This window comes from Trichoplusia ni, chromosome 4 (assembly GCF_003590095.1).
Source record: "Trichoplusia ni isolate ovarian cell line Hi5 chromosome 4, tn1, whole genome shotgun sequence".
NCBI lineage: Eukaryota > Metazoa > Arthropoda > Insecta > Lepidoptera > Noctuidae > Trichoplusia > Trichoplusia ni.
In genome coordinates, this window is record NC_039481.1 from 7,346,611 (window position 1) to 7,361,060 (window position 14,450).

General features: G+C 35.3%; 1 protein-coding gene across 1 annotated transcript in view; it reads right to left on the reverse strand.

Moving 5' to 3' along the window:
- Positions 1–13,644, reverse strand: part of LOC113492820 (heparan-sulfate 6-O-sulfotransferase 2) — a 67,537-nt gene extending 53,893 nt beyond the window's left edge. Inside the window, exons 1-2 of the mRNA XM_026870497.1 lie at positions 12,944–13,644; positions 2,679–2,915 (exon numbers count right to left, since the gene is read on the reverse strand). Coding sequence (XP_026726298.1) covers positions 2,679–2,915; positions 12,944–13,132 — 426 coding nt within the window. The 5' untranslated portion in view covers positions 13,133–13,644. The remainder of the gene's footprint in view (positions 1–2,678; positions 2,916–12,943) is intronic.
- Between the last annotated feature and the right edge of the window lie 806 nt (positions 13,645–14,450).

Genomic DNA, 14,450 nt, shown 5'->3' on the forward strand with positions numbered 1-14,450 from the left:
CTCAAACAATGGGTGTGCCTTCATAAAATTAATATAACTTACGTATAATGGTGAATACGATTCGGTAGCGGCATCGCAGACCTCTTCAATTGTTCGCCCGAGCGGAGCGAATGAAAGCCGTCCTATTGAAAGTGTTCAAAGTTTGCGTACGTGAGCAGGCCGCTGCGTACAGAGCATCTTTTTTTCATTTTATCTGTGACCTGTGACCTGAACCGTTATTACATCGCCTGTTTTTATTCAATTACTCAAATAAAGATTCTATTCAAGTTCGGTGGTCGATTCCCGGAAACTGAACGTAACTTATCTTGAAATGGTGGCAGAACATGTAAATTAAGATAACTACCGACTTATTACTCGAATTCTTTAGATAAAAATGTAATAAAGTATCGCTTAGTAGTACTTCAAAGCTGTGCAATCTAAATTACTCATTTATTAAGAACCCTATAATTTTATGGCTGTGGTACTTTGACAAATCCGTCTCGAATGAGTAACAACAACGATGGCACTTAGTTACAAGATAGCGATAAGTATATATTGGGATTTTTAATAGTTCAAAACTAGATCGATTTAAAATCGAAAACCCCAAATTAATCTAAAAAAACGTGACAATAAATCCTCGTTTCTCATTCTTAACACACGCCAACGCGAATTGCTCGGTTTCCGTCATGAATAGAAATCTATCTCACATGAGCAGAAATGATACACTTTATAGCCGAAGGCTATCGTGGAAGTGCTACTTGTCTCAATTTACATTCAAATCGGCTTTATTACGAAGGAATATCAATGAGATACGGAGGATCTCGAGATCGTTTTTTAATACGGGTTCGTAAATCAGGGGCTCCTAAAAATTTCATGTTTATTTTTTTGTAGGTGACCTTTTGTTACCAGGTAAGATGTGTCAGCCGTAAAGACTTAAGTAGCTTTTAATTAATAATATGGCTGGCTATAAAACCCTGTAGTAAAACTGCGAACTATTTTCAATGAAAAAGCTTAATTTTCATCACGTTAACTAGACATCGTACCATCAATTTTCGTAACAAACGATAACCGTCAGTAGGAAATAAAAACGAGTCAAGTGCGAGTCAGACTCGGGACACTGAGGGTTCCGTACTTATGTATAGGCTAGACCTATAGAAACCATTCATGATTTCGCCCATCACATTTATGACCAGACACTCACTAACCGCAACTTAACCTTGATGTATTGATTGTTAAAACAACAAAAATTCTATTATCACGGTTCATGAGATACAGGTGATGGCAATAGACTAATGGAAAGATGGATAAACAGCGAAGCTTTACTTATAGGGTTCCGTTTTACCTTTTGGATAAAGAACCCTAAAAAAATAACGCGAAATCCAATTAATCTTATCGGATTATAGTGCGCTCCTACCTAAAATCGATACTGCAAAATTAATTTTTAATTACGTTGGAAAGCTTACAAAGAGGTTTAGATGTTTGAAGAGTCAGCCGCATCGTCTTAATTGCGGGACCAATTATCATTTACGTCAACGTGCTGCCAAATGATATAAGCGCTTTTATGATCTTCAACTGTCTTAGAACCACCAATATGGCACGTTTGCCGGCATTAAGCACATAGTCTTGTTTGACTATAGCGAAACAACAATCTGTTTACTGAGTGTTTACATTCACAATGTTTCGCTTAAGATGCTTGTTAGTGCTAGTAGCATAATACAGGGATCAGGAGCTACATGATCGTATGTCAAGAAGTTGCTATATGGACGTCAGCCCGTCAGGTACTACGAGTGACGATGCATGTTCATTCAAAGCGTTACCCATTTCCACCTATTCTGGCGTGTCACCGTACCTCGTATGCTTTAATAGCCCACTCTCGGAGTAACACCCTCATTTATACGTATGTCACGCCCCGCACAGATTTTTCATTCGAATTTTGTGTTCCATAATTGGTAAAGGTGAGTACGGGCAATAATTCACTTCACTTTTTAACGAGATTAAACGAATTTTCGACACGATTTTAATACGCTAAAGGTAAACGTTCGTGTGCCTGTTTCGAGCGCAAGCGCAACGTATCGTGGTACATAAAGAGGTAAAAAGATATCTGAATATTAATAGGAGTCCTTCGACAAAACTAAATCGGTTTCATGTCATGTCTGCGTTGCGTCTTTCTCGTACTAATGTACGTTTACCTTAACAAACGATAGGGTCACAAAAACCTGTCCTTTTTCGATCTGTACTGGCTTTTACAATCGCCATCTGAACTTTCAAGTGTAGGCGTACTAGCTTTAATGCTTTCAATTGCAATTTAGTACATCTAACAGAATCGAACCTTAAATCGCCCACGAGAATTCCACGCTCACCCACCAAGTTGTCACATAGCTAGACACCTACGGGTAAATAGGAGAAACAGGTGCACTTGACGAGATGTGGGAGACTGTTTCTTAGCAATATGTATTAGTAATATTTATTCCAGGATGTAAATGTACACTGCAGAGGCATTTTTCCATCTAAAGAAAAATTAAGAGTTGATCACCACGCTTATCCCAATACCACAGTACGCGATTCAGATTTCAATGGCTTCGAAAATTTTTATTATAACCCTTAAATAGTCATATTGGTACTTCCTTACTCTGATTTAGGACTTGCAACCTTTTGCAAAATCCGTTCACACAACCTATTAAATAAAAAGTATTACAAACCTTCAAGTCTAAATCCATGACTAGATGCTTCCCAAAAGAGGTACCGCCAGTTTTCTGTATGTGCAAGAAGACCATGACGTCATGAGCGTTCAGATCGAACCGGAAGTCGTCGTGGAGGACCTCGTCGTAGGAGAGCCCCGGTTGAGCGATGACGTCGGGCAGCGGCCGGCCCGGAGCCTCGGCGTACGTCAGAGCCAATGATTCTGACACTCGCTCCCGAGGTGATAGTGCGCACACCTGGGAACAGAAAAAGGTGAAAGTTAAATTAATAAGAATAGTGTCTCAATTATTGTAGATTATAAAGAAAGTAAGGTAAAGAAATATAGAGCAAAAAAAAATCGGTTAAAGCTTCTATGGTGAATGATTGCAGAAACAGCTGTTTGTTAAACTGCAGAGGACTGCACAGGATATGGTCATAGATTCTAAACTATAATTCAGAATCAATATATCAGAATTTTCTTAATATTTAGCTCGTAAAGTTTCAATTTCTTTCCATTCGTTTGAATTCCGTTGTCTTTAATCTGGGGTTCCGTATAAACAATAGTGTTTTAATAAGAAAACATATTTTTAAAATGAAGTCAAAAAAATATATCATATTTGATTTTAGATCTTGATAAAGAAAAGTTCAAATATCACGCGAATGAATTTGAAATCGACCTCATCATTATTTTACGCTGATCTTAATCGGACACGTGCAAATAAAAATGATATTGTATAACAAGACTTTTTGAGTAAACCATTGTGAGGTCAAAGCTCTAATATGTAGCTGTCATTATAATAGATCACAATACCATATCAGATATTATGATAAAATTTACGATGCCATAAATTTCTCATTCAAATATAGTCCATAAAATTTGCCATTAAAAAGAAATTAACATATGATAATGAAATAGCTAAAACTAGTTTTATTTGCGGACTGTAGACTTAGTGATTCATATTTGTCGTGTAGTTCGTAATTCAACCCTGAAAGTTCGTCTACACAAGTAGATATTAACGGATGGGTTTATATTACGTTGCTTAAGCCTAAACACACATTGCGGGTTATATATGAGTTATATTCATGATGCCTATATGGATGTTTCTCATAAATAACGGGTCAATAATCTTCTTTCATATTTAGGTGTTTTATCTTGCCGTATCCTTTTCCCGCCTACATTTCTATACGAGGGTTAAATCGATCAGTATTATTTTTATGTTGGAGCTTTTTAACTAAAAACATTTTTGAGATTTAAAGATTTTGATGATCTCTTTCTAGTTTTGCATTTATTTTGGCATACTGTTTAGAGTATGTTACTTTCTATACACAAGAGGCAGCAAAGCTTTCGAGGCAGGTTTTTATGGACAAAGATCGCTCTTAGCGATAAGACCGCGCAATATAGCACCATGCTAATATTTATTTGTATCCAATCCTGCACTTGTGTGGTGTGAAATAAAGAACATTCCATCTATCTATCTTTTAAGCAACGTTTTCGAGAATGCTTAAGAACTTTTGGGATGTTTCTCCCAATTCAGTTCGAGATAATTCTAATGTCTGGGAGATTTTTTTAGTGCAAACCCCCTGCCAATAAAAGATTCAAAAGGTCTCAAAAGACATTTACCTTTGTGATCGTCAGCAATTCGTGAAGTTGGGGATCTACGAATCAAACCCATACCACACTCGCTCTGGGGTAAGTCAGGGATCAGTTCTGGGACCTTTGCTTTTCCTATTAATGATAAACGACCTTCCCACAGTTCTCAAGCACGCTAGGTGCCTCCTGTATGCCGATGATTTAAAAATATTTATGGAAATAAAATCAAATGCTGATTGTTTAGCTCTCCAAGATGACATAAATGCTATATATAACTGGGGTCTATTAAACAAAATGGAGTTTAATTTCAGTAAATGTCGTGTAATGACTTTTGGTCGCATGCGATGCCCAATTTATGTTGATTATAAATTAGGCAAAAGCACAATTGAAAGAGTTATGGAAATAAAAGATTTGGGCGTCGCATTCGATCAAAAGCTTACCTTCCATGATCACATGGCATTAGTGGCTAAAGAATCTTTTCGTCGCCTTGGATTCGTACTTCGAAATACTCGTGATTTTCGTAGTCAACATGTTATTAAATTACTGTACAATACGCGAGAGCAAGTACGTGCTACTTATAGAAAAGGTGCAGAAGGCTTTCCTAAGATACCTGTACAAGCGTGTTCACGGTTATTACCCATATCTATATCCAACTCTCTTTTTACTGGGCACATTAGGTTACAACTCTCTTGAAGTACGGCGATTAATGCAACAACTGTTGATTGCATACAAAATCATTCATGGAGAAATTGTCGCGCCAGACATACACAATCAACTCCTTTGTATTTTTGCTCCCGATAATTACTGCCGCAATCGCAAACATCATCTGTTTGCAGTACCACAATGCAGGACCGTCAGCAGAGCTAGCTCCCCTATACCTCGTACCCTTAAACTACTAAACCAATTCCTGGATTTCAAACCAGAGTGTGACGTGTTTGCGAGTGGCCGAGGATTGTTTTTGTCGGAATGCTTGAGGTTCTGTGCGCGAGATGTATGAGTGCTGTGTACTAAAATTCTCATTATTATTGTTTTTTATTGTAAATTTGTGTTATCTGATATTATTTTATTTTTTTCTTGTATTTCCTTGTATCTTCAATTTATATTTAAATTTCGTATGTTGTACCGATTAGATATAAGTTACTGATGTTGATAAGTTATGTTTTATGTGTATATGAGTAGTGTAATTGGTTTTTACCGTTCTATTCTATTCAATAAATAAATAAATAAATAAATAATTACTTCCAACCGAAAGTAAAGTAATCAATACAAGTGCCCTTTATAAGAGAAATGTAATAATTTATCAGTTTAAATCCTGTTATAGTGGAAGAGAAATCTGATATCAAAAGAGGTTACTTGTTTAAACGAAAAAACTGGTGTAGATTACTTTCATGACACATTCAAGTTTTTTAGGTCATGCAGTTATTCATGCAAAGTTTTATAAGGATACTAGGACAAAAACCTTTTTTTAAATGTGTATTATATGGAATACTAGCACACAAAATTACGCAGTAAAGATAATAATACTGTGGTAAAAGTGCCATTAATATGATACAAAGCTTCAAAGTGCAATTTATTGTTATTTTTTTTAGAATAAACACCAAAATGCTTTTGATAGAATTTATTCATTTTTAGACGGAACCTGTCACATTCTATCATTGTATTTTTCATTTTTCACTGTACTTTCTTTCTACTTAATATACTTTTAGTATGTTACTAGCGCATAAAATGACGTTTGGGGAAAGGTAGAGGACATTTGAGCGTGTCATCTTTGACACCTTTTTCCCAAGATTTATATACTTGTTTAAATAATTTTAATCTTCAAAAAACTATGAAGCTATAAAAAACGTATTCACTTAATCTTTTTTTTGTATATTTGTCATTGTATCTATAAGCACGACAAAGATAGACGTTTTAACAAACGGAACTCGTAAACCCCAAGATTTAAACGTTTATGGTGTAATAGCTATGATTAAAATAATAGGCTAAAGATTAAACTTTAATTAAAAAAATTAAGAAATACATAAATTGTTTCCATACACGCAAGAGAAGGAACCATCAAAAGTTAAAACGAAAATGGTGCTAGAAGATTTATTAAAAAATTAAAAAGTAAACATAAAAATTTTACTACCGATCACGAGTTTACGATCTCTTTTCATCACTGTTAGACATAGACAACTTCCGAAACTAACCTAAACTGCTTGCTTAACATATTGTCATAAACTTTACGATAGTCGATGACTTTTTAAATTAACCACCAAACATTATCGCATGTATTAATGAAGTCTAATCAAAGTACGTTATAAAGTTCATATGTAACTCGAACTTTAGCGAGTTTTCCTGTTGATTGATTTAGTAAAAATCTGTTATTTAAAATATTATGAATAGAAAAGGATGCGATAAATTAATAACGTGTGGTCTTGCAGCTCATAAAATCTAATTTACTAGTCTAAACTATAAATCAAATAGTGAAGGTACAAAACTTTTTGCCGTAATAACCGACGTCCCACAGGCAAAGCCGCGGGCAAAACGTAGTAATCATTAAACTTCTGTTCAATATCAGTATTGTGTTAGCAAAACCATTTATGTTTCAACATTCTCCATATTCGTATTGTTCTCACCAAACAGGTTATTATCACGAATAATTTATTAGGCCAACAGGTCCAACGTATATTGAAATAAATGGCATCCTACTCAATACGCCTAAAATCCGCGGTATATTATTGAAACCATTTTAGATATCGATGACACATATTCAGTCGCAAAAATGATTAAAATTACGACCCGTTTTGCATTATCTTCTTACTTTAATAAACTGTTCTTTTCGACTAGCAAGTCTAGCAACAGTCAACTTAATGAAGTTTCTTTTTAAAGATCGCAGTCTCTAAGGGTTTATTAAAAAAAGGTTTCATTCAACTGAAGTTTCTAGAACAAAGTCTCACTAACGTCACAGGGCCACGTAAGCCTGTGCAACACAGCATGAAAGCAACCCTTACCCTGTTTAACGAAACCAACTTCCTTATTTCCCAGTTTATTTCTCATCTCGGTGCATGTTTTCATGGTTTCCGTTACAATAAAATCTAATCTGGAAGGGGAGAAATGCTTAAATATCTTTTAGGTTCACGTTAGAGGTCGGTGGGGGTTAAGAGGGTGGAGAGATAAAGGGCGTCTATGCTCTCCCCGCTTGTTTGTCCGCCTAATGAAGTGGGCTGAGCCCCTGCGCCCATTAATATACAGTTACAATCAGCCTCCCCACTGATTCTGCTCCACTTATTATGATTACCGAGAGTTGTCGCCGCGATAACCAATCAATATCTTCATATTACAACAAAAACAAGACCGTATTACAGTTGAGTAGTGGTTATCAATGATTGGTAAAAGCAATTGCATTTGCATCCAGTATCGATTATGTTTCTAAATAAAGCTCTCATCGATCAAAGGTTTTCGCGGCGGATTACTCATCGATGCGGCATCGGTTTATAATATCTTATACTTGAAATACGATCAGGCGCCAGGCGCGGAGGCGCCATTTTATTGTAATATCGAAATTCAGTTATTACTGTTACGAAGTTTGTTCTCAACTACGGCCCCTAGACGATTCACGTAACACTCGTTTTTCTATTGTTTTCTTGTCATTTCTTATTTGACAGAAAAACGTCGCCTTAAACTTTGATAGAAATGCCATTCGAGACCGTGTCTGAATACACGAATGAACACATAGCTTTAGGCTTTCAGGGTACATAATAATAAAATACTTTAAAATGAAATCTTGACATACATCTGATTATAAAACAAACATTTTCCTCGATTCAAAGCAACGCAACACAGAATATTTACTCGTTGCGAATTAAGTAATTAAATAGGCAATAGGCATATATTATGATGTAAATAAAGTGATTATACACGTGTACACGTAAGTAGCGCGTAATAATGTCGCTTGCTAGGCTTACAAAGTAAAACTTAATCAAGTCTCGAGTTACATCACTGTGTTGACGTTATCAAATTAACAAAAACCACAACGTGCCCTGAATGTTCACCCCGACACTTATTCAGCACCTCTTAAAAAGCTATACAGCAGTTGGGGAAGCGAGACGTACGAGAGTATATGTTGTAGAGCACCTTCTCTCTCACACAAATGCAAATGCTTCAAAAGGTCGTGATATCGTGGTAGACCGCCGGACCCACACGATGCACGTACTTATCTAGCTACACTTTATTTTCTTACTGCGATCTGAATTTCAGTGAAAGACCTAGTTCGTATATAGGTCAAGTACGTTACAGCTTATCAAAACGTTATAACAAGGTTTAGTTATAATAAGGAACCAAATTAATGCGGTTATCGCGTGTGATCGTAATTCGGTGCAGAATATAGTAAATATAATTTACCTTATGGTCGTATCCACCGTGTTTACGTTTCGAGAACGTAATAATTGCAAAATATATCAATGAGTGGTCGAAGGACTAGCTAGGTATAGATAAGTTATTTTACCAAGCTATTCTGTTCGAATTCTCTTAATTTTTTAGAGTTGATAGATTCACTTAGAGTACTCCACAGTTTAAAGTAATGACCTGAAAACGAGTAGTATTAGTAAATTAATTAGCCAAGAAACTATTAGTTCGATATTTCTTTTACAATTAGTGGCGGAGATAGCACATCTACGACAACATGCTAACATCCTAAGATAATCCTTCCGAAGTGGTCATTCTGGCGCCATCTAATTAGGTTAATTGAGCTAATATGCAATGCTAAACACTGACAACGTAACTACGAAGTACTCACACGTAATCACATAACTCATTCCATGACTACGCAATTTACGATTAAAACCTACTTGGTGAATCTCTTTGACCGTCTTAACTCACCAACCATATGTATGTAGATGCTAGATTTCTTAGGGAGTTTAAAGGGATTTTTTATTGTGAATGTTAAGCGCATTTGAATAAGTGGATGGCAATAGTGCTAGTGTTACTGTCCAGGTGTTATCCTGTCCATTATCAATTCACGGCGCGGTCGACAGAGGCCGACGACAACTCGCAGCGCCTTATGAGGCCGCGTGGACACCAAAACGCAACGTGCGTGCAAAGAGATGCAATTTTATCCTTTGTCTTGAGTTTTGCAATGCGAATGTCCAACGCATGACCATAACGGGAACTGGAAAGTGGTATTTCAAGAACCGTAGGCTACCGTCTCACGCTTGATGTCCGGGAAGAAGGCATAGCCAGACATTTTAATGTGCGTATCGAGGCGTATTTACTTAATCCAAAAGAAATGGATGAAAGAAGACGAGGACAATTGAGTTTGTTTTGTGCTCATATGAAAGACGATATCTCGGTGTTTGAACAGATGCAAATGAACCATTCCAAGCATTGTGTTACGTATTTGTGTTGATACAGATGAACTTTAAATTTCAATATTAGAAATCCTGAATTCGGACTACATTCTAACTACATCTGATAAGCGGTACGAAGCACGAGGCGAAATTAAACTATAAAACGACACGTAAACGACTTAAAGAAGCTAAAAAGCTCCTACCACATATCAGGTGAGGTCAGGCGCCGCCTTGACACCTACATACAACGATATTGCAAACTGTTTGCATTTATTCAAATGGCCAACTGTTTTCCGACCGCTAACACCCATCCGCCCACAACACGACCATTATGCCACTGCGCGTTCGAGATTGTCCACATCGGTGACCAGTTTTAGCGAAAATATCTTTATTAGTAGTCCCAATTGACTCTTACGGAGATGATATTATGTAAAAAGTATAAAAACCGGTCAAAAGCGAATCGTGGCGTGTTGGACGAATTTTTACTAAAAAATGATTGATGGGTACAAGATGGAGGTTCATGCCAACATGTAGTTGTGACGTGACTGGAGGCTGCAAGTCCTGCTACGGGAGGTTTTTTGCGAGCTGTCGGACCGGCCGCGGCCCGTCGCCTCTCAGCTACCTACTCGTAAAAACTTAAAGGTATGGCCGCATGGCCACCACGCGCTTAATTAGTAGAGCCGGTACAGTCTAGCTAGAAGTATCTGTTTATGCTAAGTTGGAATCAAACTGCAGTTATACAAGATGTGTCCGATAATACTTAAGCTTGATCCAAGTAATGATAAAGCTATGCATGAACAGTTTTTGGTATTATTTTCAGATTCATTTATATCTATTTTTAATCGTTCTTTTCAATTTGCATATCAGATTGGATGAGCAGGCAAAAAAACATCTTTTCGATAAGCTTCAAAACTACTTTGGTTCATTTTTGGTGTCGGTAGTAAGCATTTCAGTATGGCGTGCAAAAATAAAGGATAACATAAGATAATGGTCATGAGGGATGTAGAGACGAGAGCTGAGAATTCGATTTAGTGTTGGGATCTTGGATAGCGCGGCCCAAGACCATGTCCTTTATTTGATTTCAAACTTTTCTAAACAATTCAAATCAAGACATCATGGGTAACATACAAAGAAGAAACTCACATTTGCTTCAATATTTGTTAGAATTAACGTCATTATCTAAAGACGATATTCTTACACAATACGGTTACTAATATGGTGGGATATAGTAAAACCAGTAAGGCCTTTAAATAAGTACTTTAATAGTTTTACAATCTGTAGGTAAAGTAGGAATGTTGTGTCATAGCTTGATTCATCATTCATTAATCACCCAGCACACAAGTTCATGGCTGGTGGTCACTTGTAAATTGATATTAAAACTTTAAAGTAACTTAAGTGTAAATTGGAACCTTTGTTTAGTTCTATACAACTGCGTTACGCGGAGTTGCTCACGGCTAATCAGAAACACTACACTACACACGCACAAGAATACTATTTTTTCGGGATGAAATGTATCCTCTTTTGTAATCCACGAGCTATCTCCATATCGAAATTGTGTGAAGTGGTAACAAAACACGGAAACAAACACAAAATATGTCTTTATAATATAAAGTAGGTGTAAAAATCCTGCGTCATTTAAGTAAATAAACAAAGAATATTTCCGTATCATACAAATGTATAGAATTATGTTTTAATAATGCTAACACTGAGATAAAATAATTATAATGCAACTTAATCACATAAAAACATCAACATAAAATGAAGATATGAGATTTTAATTACTTAAGATCTTTAAGAAGATGCTTTTAATGTTATTATAACTGACTGCACGGATAGCCGCGTGGTAAAGGTCACGCCAAACCCATTGCGCGAGACGTGTTGCACGTTCAATCCCGCGTAGGACAAGCATTAAATTTATGTCATCCATGAATGCTTGTTTTGAGTCTCTTGTGCATGTGCATTGAATATTAGTGAAAGCCACTGTGATACAATATAAAATTAAATACTGCGGAGTGTATTAAAAAATGTATATTTTATGTACAGTAAATTAATACTTTTTACTGAGTATCTTTTTATTATTATTAACATTAGATTGAAAACACATGTTACAGTTACAATGTATCTAAATTAATTGAGATAGACAAACTGAAGCTGACCAAGAATCATAACGCAAAACATACCACAGAAGTTTAACCAAGAATCTACTTGTCAGTCTGTTACTTCATGGTGAAACGGCTGAATCAATTGTATTAATTTATGTAAGTAAATAGAAAGCTAAATTCCATGATAATCATAGACTACTGTGGGCTTATGGGTATTTATTTGAAACAAAATTAAAAATGTAGTTTTCAACATTTCCATTGTTCCTTTTGAAATACAAAATATATTCTAACTGTTAGTTTCACTATGTTAACTAATATTAACTATGGGAAAACAAATCTAAAACCAAGAAAAGAGCATCTCAGTTTACGGATAGGAATGTAATAAGGCTCAATATCCCAGGCATTTTTCAATAAGTTATATTTAAGTTGAAAAGTGACACTTTTACTAAGAATTTAATATTATAAATAAAACTACTGTAAGTTTATTTGAATCATGAAATAAATCGGAGTTTCTGTAAATTAACGGAGATTCATCCTTATTCACAACAATTATAATTGATTATTCTAATATAGTGGTTATCATTCACTGATTCATGTGTGAATATACAACAAATGTTAATTAATAAACAGTTTCTTTTAACATAATTAATTGCTGTGGTTTATTCAATTAATGTAAATTATATTATTATTTTGTCCGCTTACTTATCAAATGTGTTATCATGAATTTATGAACTGATTAGAATTGTGGTTCTAAATTAAAATGTATTTAAAAATAAATTGTTTTGGCTCAGAATGTACTTTTTTTTTACTAAGTGATAAAAATAATAATTTCTTATCCTCATATATATCTATTGGACCTCATTATCTGAAGATTTTTACAGTTTTTAGCCTTAGTTGTGGACACAATTTTTTTTTATATAAGTAACATCTTTACAAATTAAAAAAAATGATAAATACTAATTGGACATTACTTAAACATAAGCCTACATTTTTTACCATTGTTTTACATGCTGTTAATGTCAACAAAGTGTAGTAAATAGTAAACCTATCTTTTTATTGCACATTCAGTACAAAATTTTGATAGTGAAAAACCTGCTTCACATAATCTAAGTTAAGCAAAAGCATTGGCATTATTTCTCCTCTCAATTTAGACAGTAAAATTGATTGATTGAAGTAAAAACAAAGCATAACAAATGTCACTTGCAAATGATAAACAACACCAGAACGGTGCGTATTTACGATGGTTCCCAGTTATGAGGGCTTACCTGGTCAGGGCAGAAGTATCCAAATGCAACCATTCCAAATAATGAGAGTAGTAAACAGAAGAGTATCACTTTTCGTAACTTCGATCTTGGCTCCATTTTTTTTATTTCGTAGACACCGCTCGGCAGCAACAAAGCGAAATCACTATCTACTTGCACTGATACACTTTTTTGCATTTCGACTGAATGCATGTCTCATTTTTACAAAAATATCTACAACCAAACACTCTCACTGACCAGTCTACTGTCTTACATCTTTTAGAAAAGTACATAAATTCATCGTAACATTAACTTCACATTGTAGCTATCGTAATTCGATTATCTCTAGGAGATATAGTGCGATAACATTGTTTTGTTGATATCACTCGTAATATGTTATGCCACTAACAATGCCGAAAATAAAATGCGAGACGAGAACGATACCCCAGGCGAGCCCGAGCCAACCGACTGCGACTGACACTATGCGAAGACGACTGACGGAATCGAGACGCGAATGAACACAAACAAACAATCCCTGGGCACACGTTTCTAAGGCACTCTGACTCATGAACCATATTAAAGAATGGATGAAACGCGATGGTTTGGCTATCAATTTTAATTAATGAACAGAATCAAAGCACTTTATCAGTCACTCAATTTTATTTTCCATGGTAAATTCAATTTCCTCAACACAATTTGGTGCATTCCATATCATTGACAATCATTTTGTATATCTATCGCATCAACGTGAAAGCGAGACAACAAGATGGGCATTTAGTATAAAAATGTGAGATACTACGATTTTAATGCTTCCGCGTTATTTGTACAGGTTGAAGTGTGAAAATCGTTTAGAAACTCTTTGACATCTCAATCTACGATCGGAAATAAGATAAGAAAGAATAAATTAGAACTGCAAAATCGAATTACAGTAGCAGAACCAGTAAATGCGTTTATATATTTGTAGTTATAATTATATCGTTTGGTACCACATGTAAATCACCACTTTACTATCGTAGACTATGATTTTTATTGTATTAGAAATTGACACTTTTTAAAGCCAATATCTATATCTTAGCACTATACGTCTTCGAACTATTCTATGTTTTTTTATGGTTTTTACGTTATAAAGATTTCTTGCGTACCTATATTAGGCTTCGCAAGACGTTGGCTTAGATAATTTTGAATGCTAATCTTGAAAGGTCTCTTTTATGAAAAATCTCAGTATAAGAAAAATATCATGAACTGATTTAAGGTATCGAATAGATAGCCAAAAGGATTCCAAACAGTGTCAAGAAAAGGGGAAGAAATTTGATTGGTCACCTTATTCGGCAGGACTCATTTACGTTTAATCTAGCCATTGCTTTTGAGCCCATCCGCTAATTCGAAAATGATCCTACTCAAACATAAAACATAGGTTACCCAGTTACCAAGTTCTTTCTAAATCCGTTCAGTAGTTTTTTACATAAAAGAGTAACCAACATCCACACATACAAACTTTTGTTTTTCTAATAAAAGTAGGATATAACAGTAG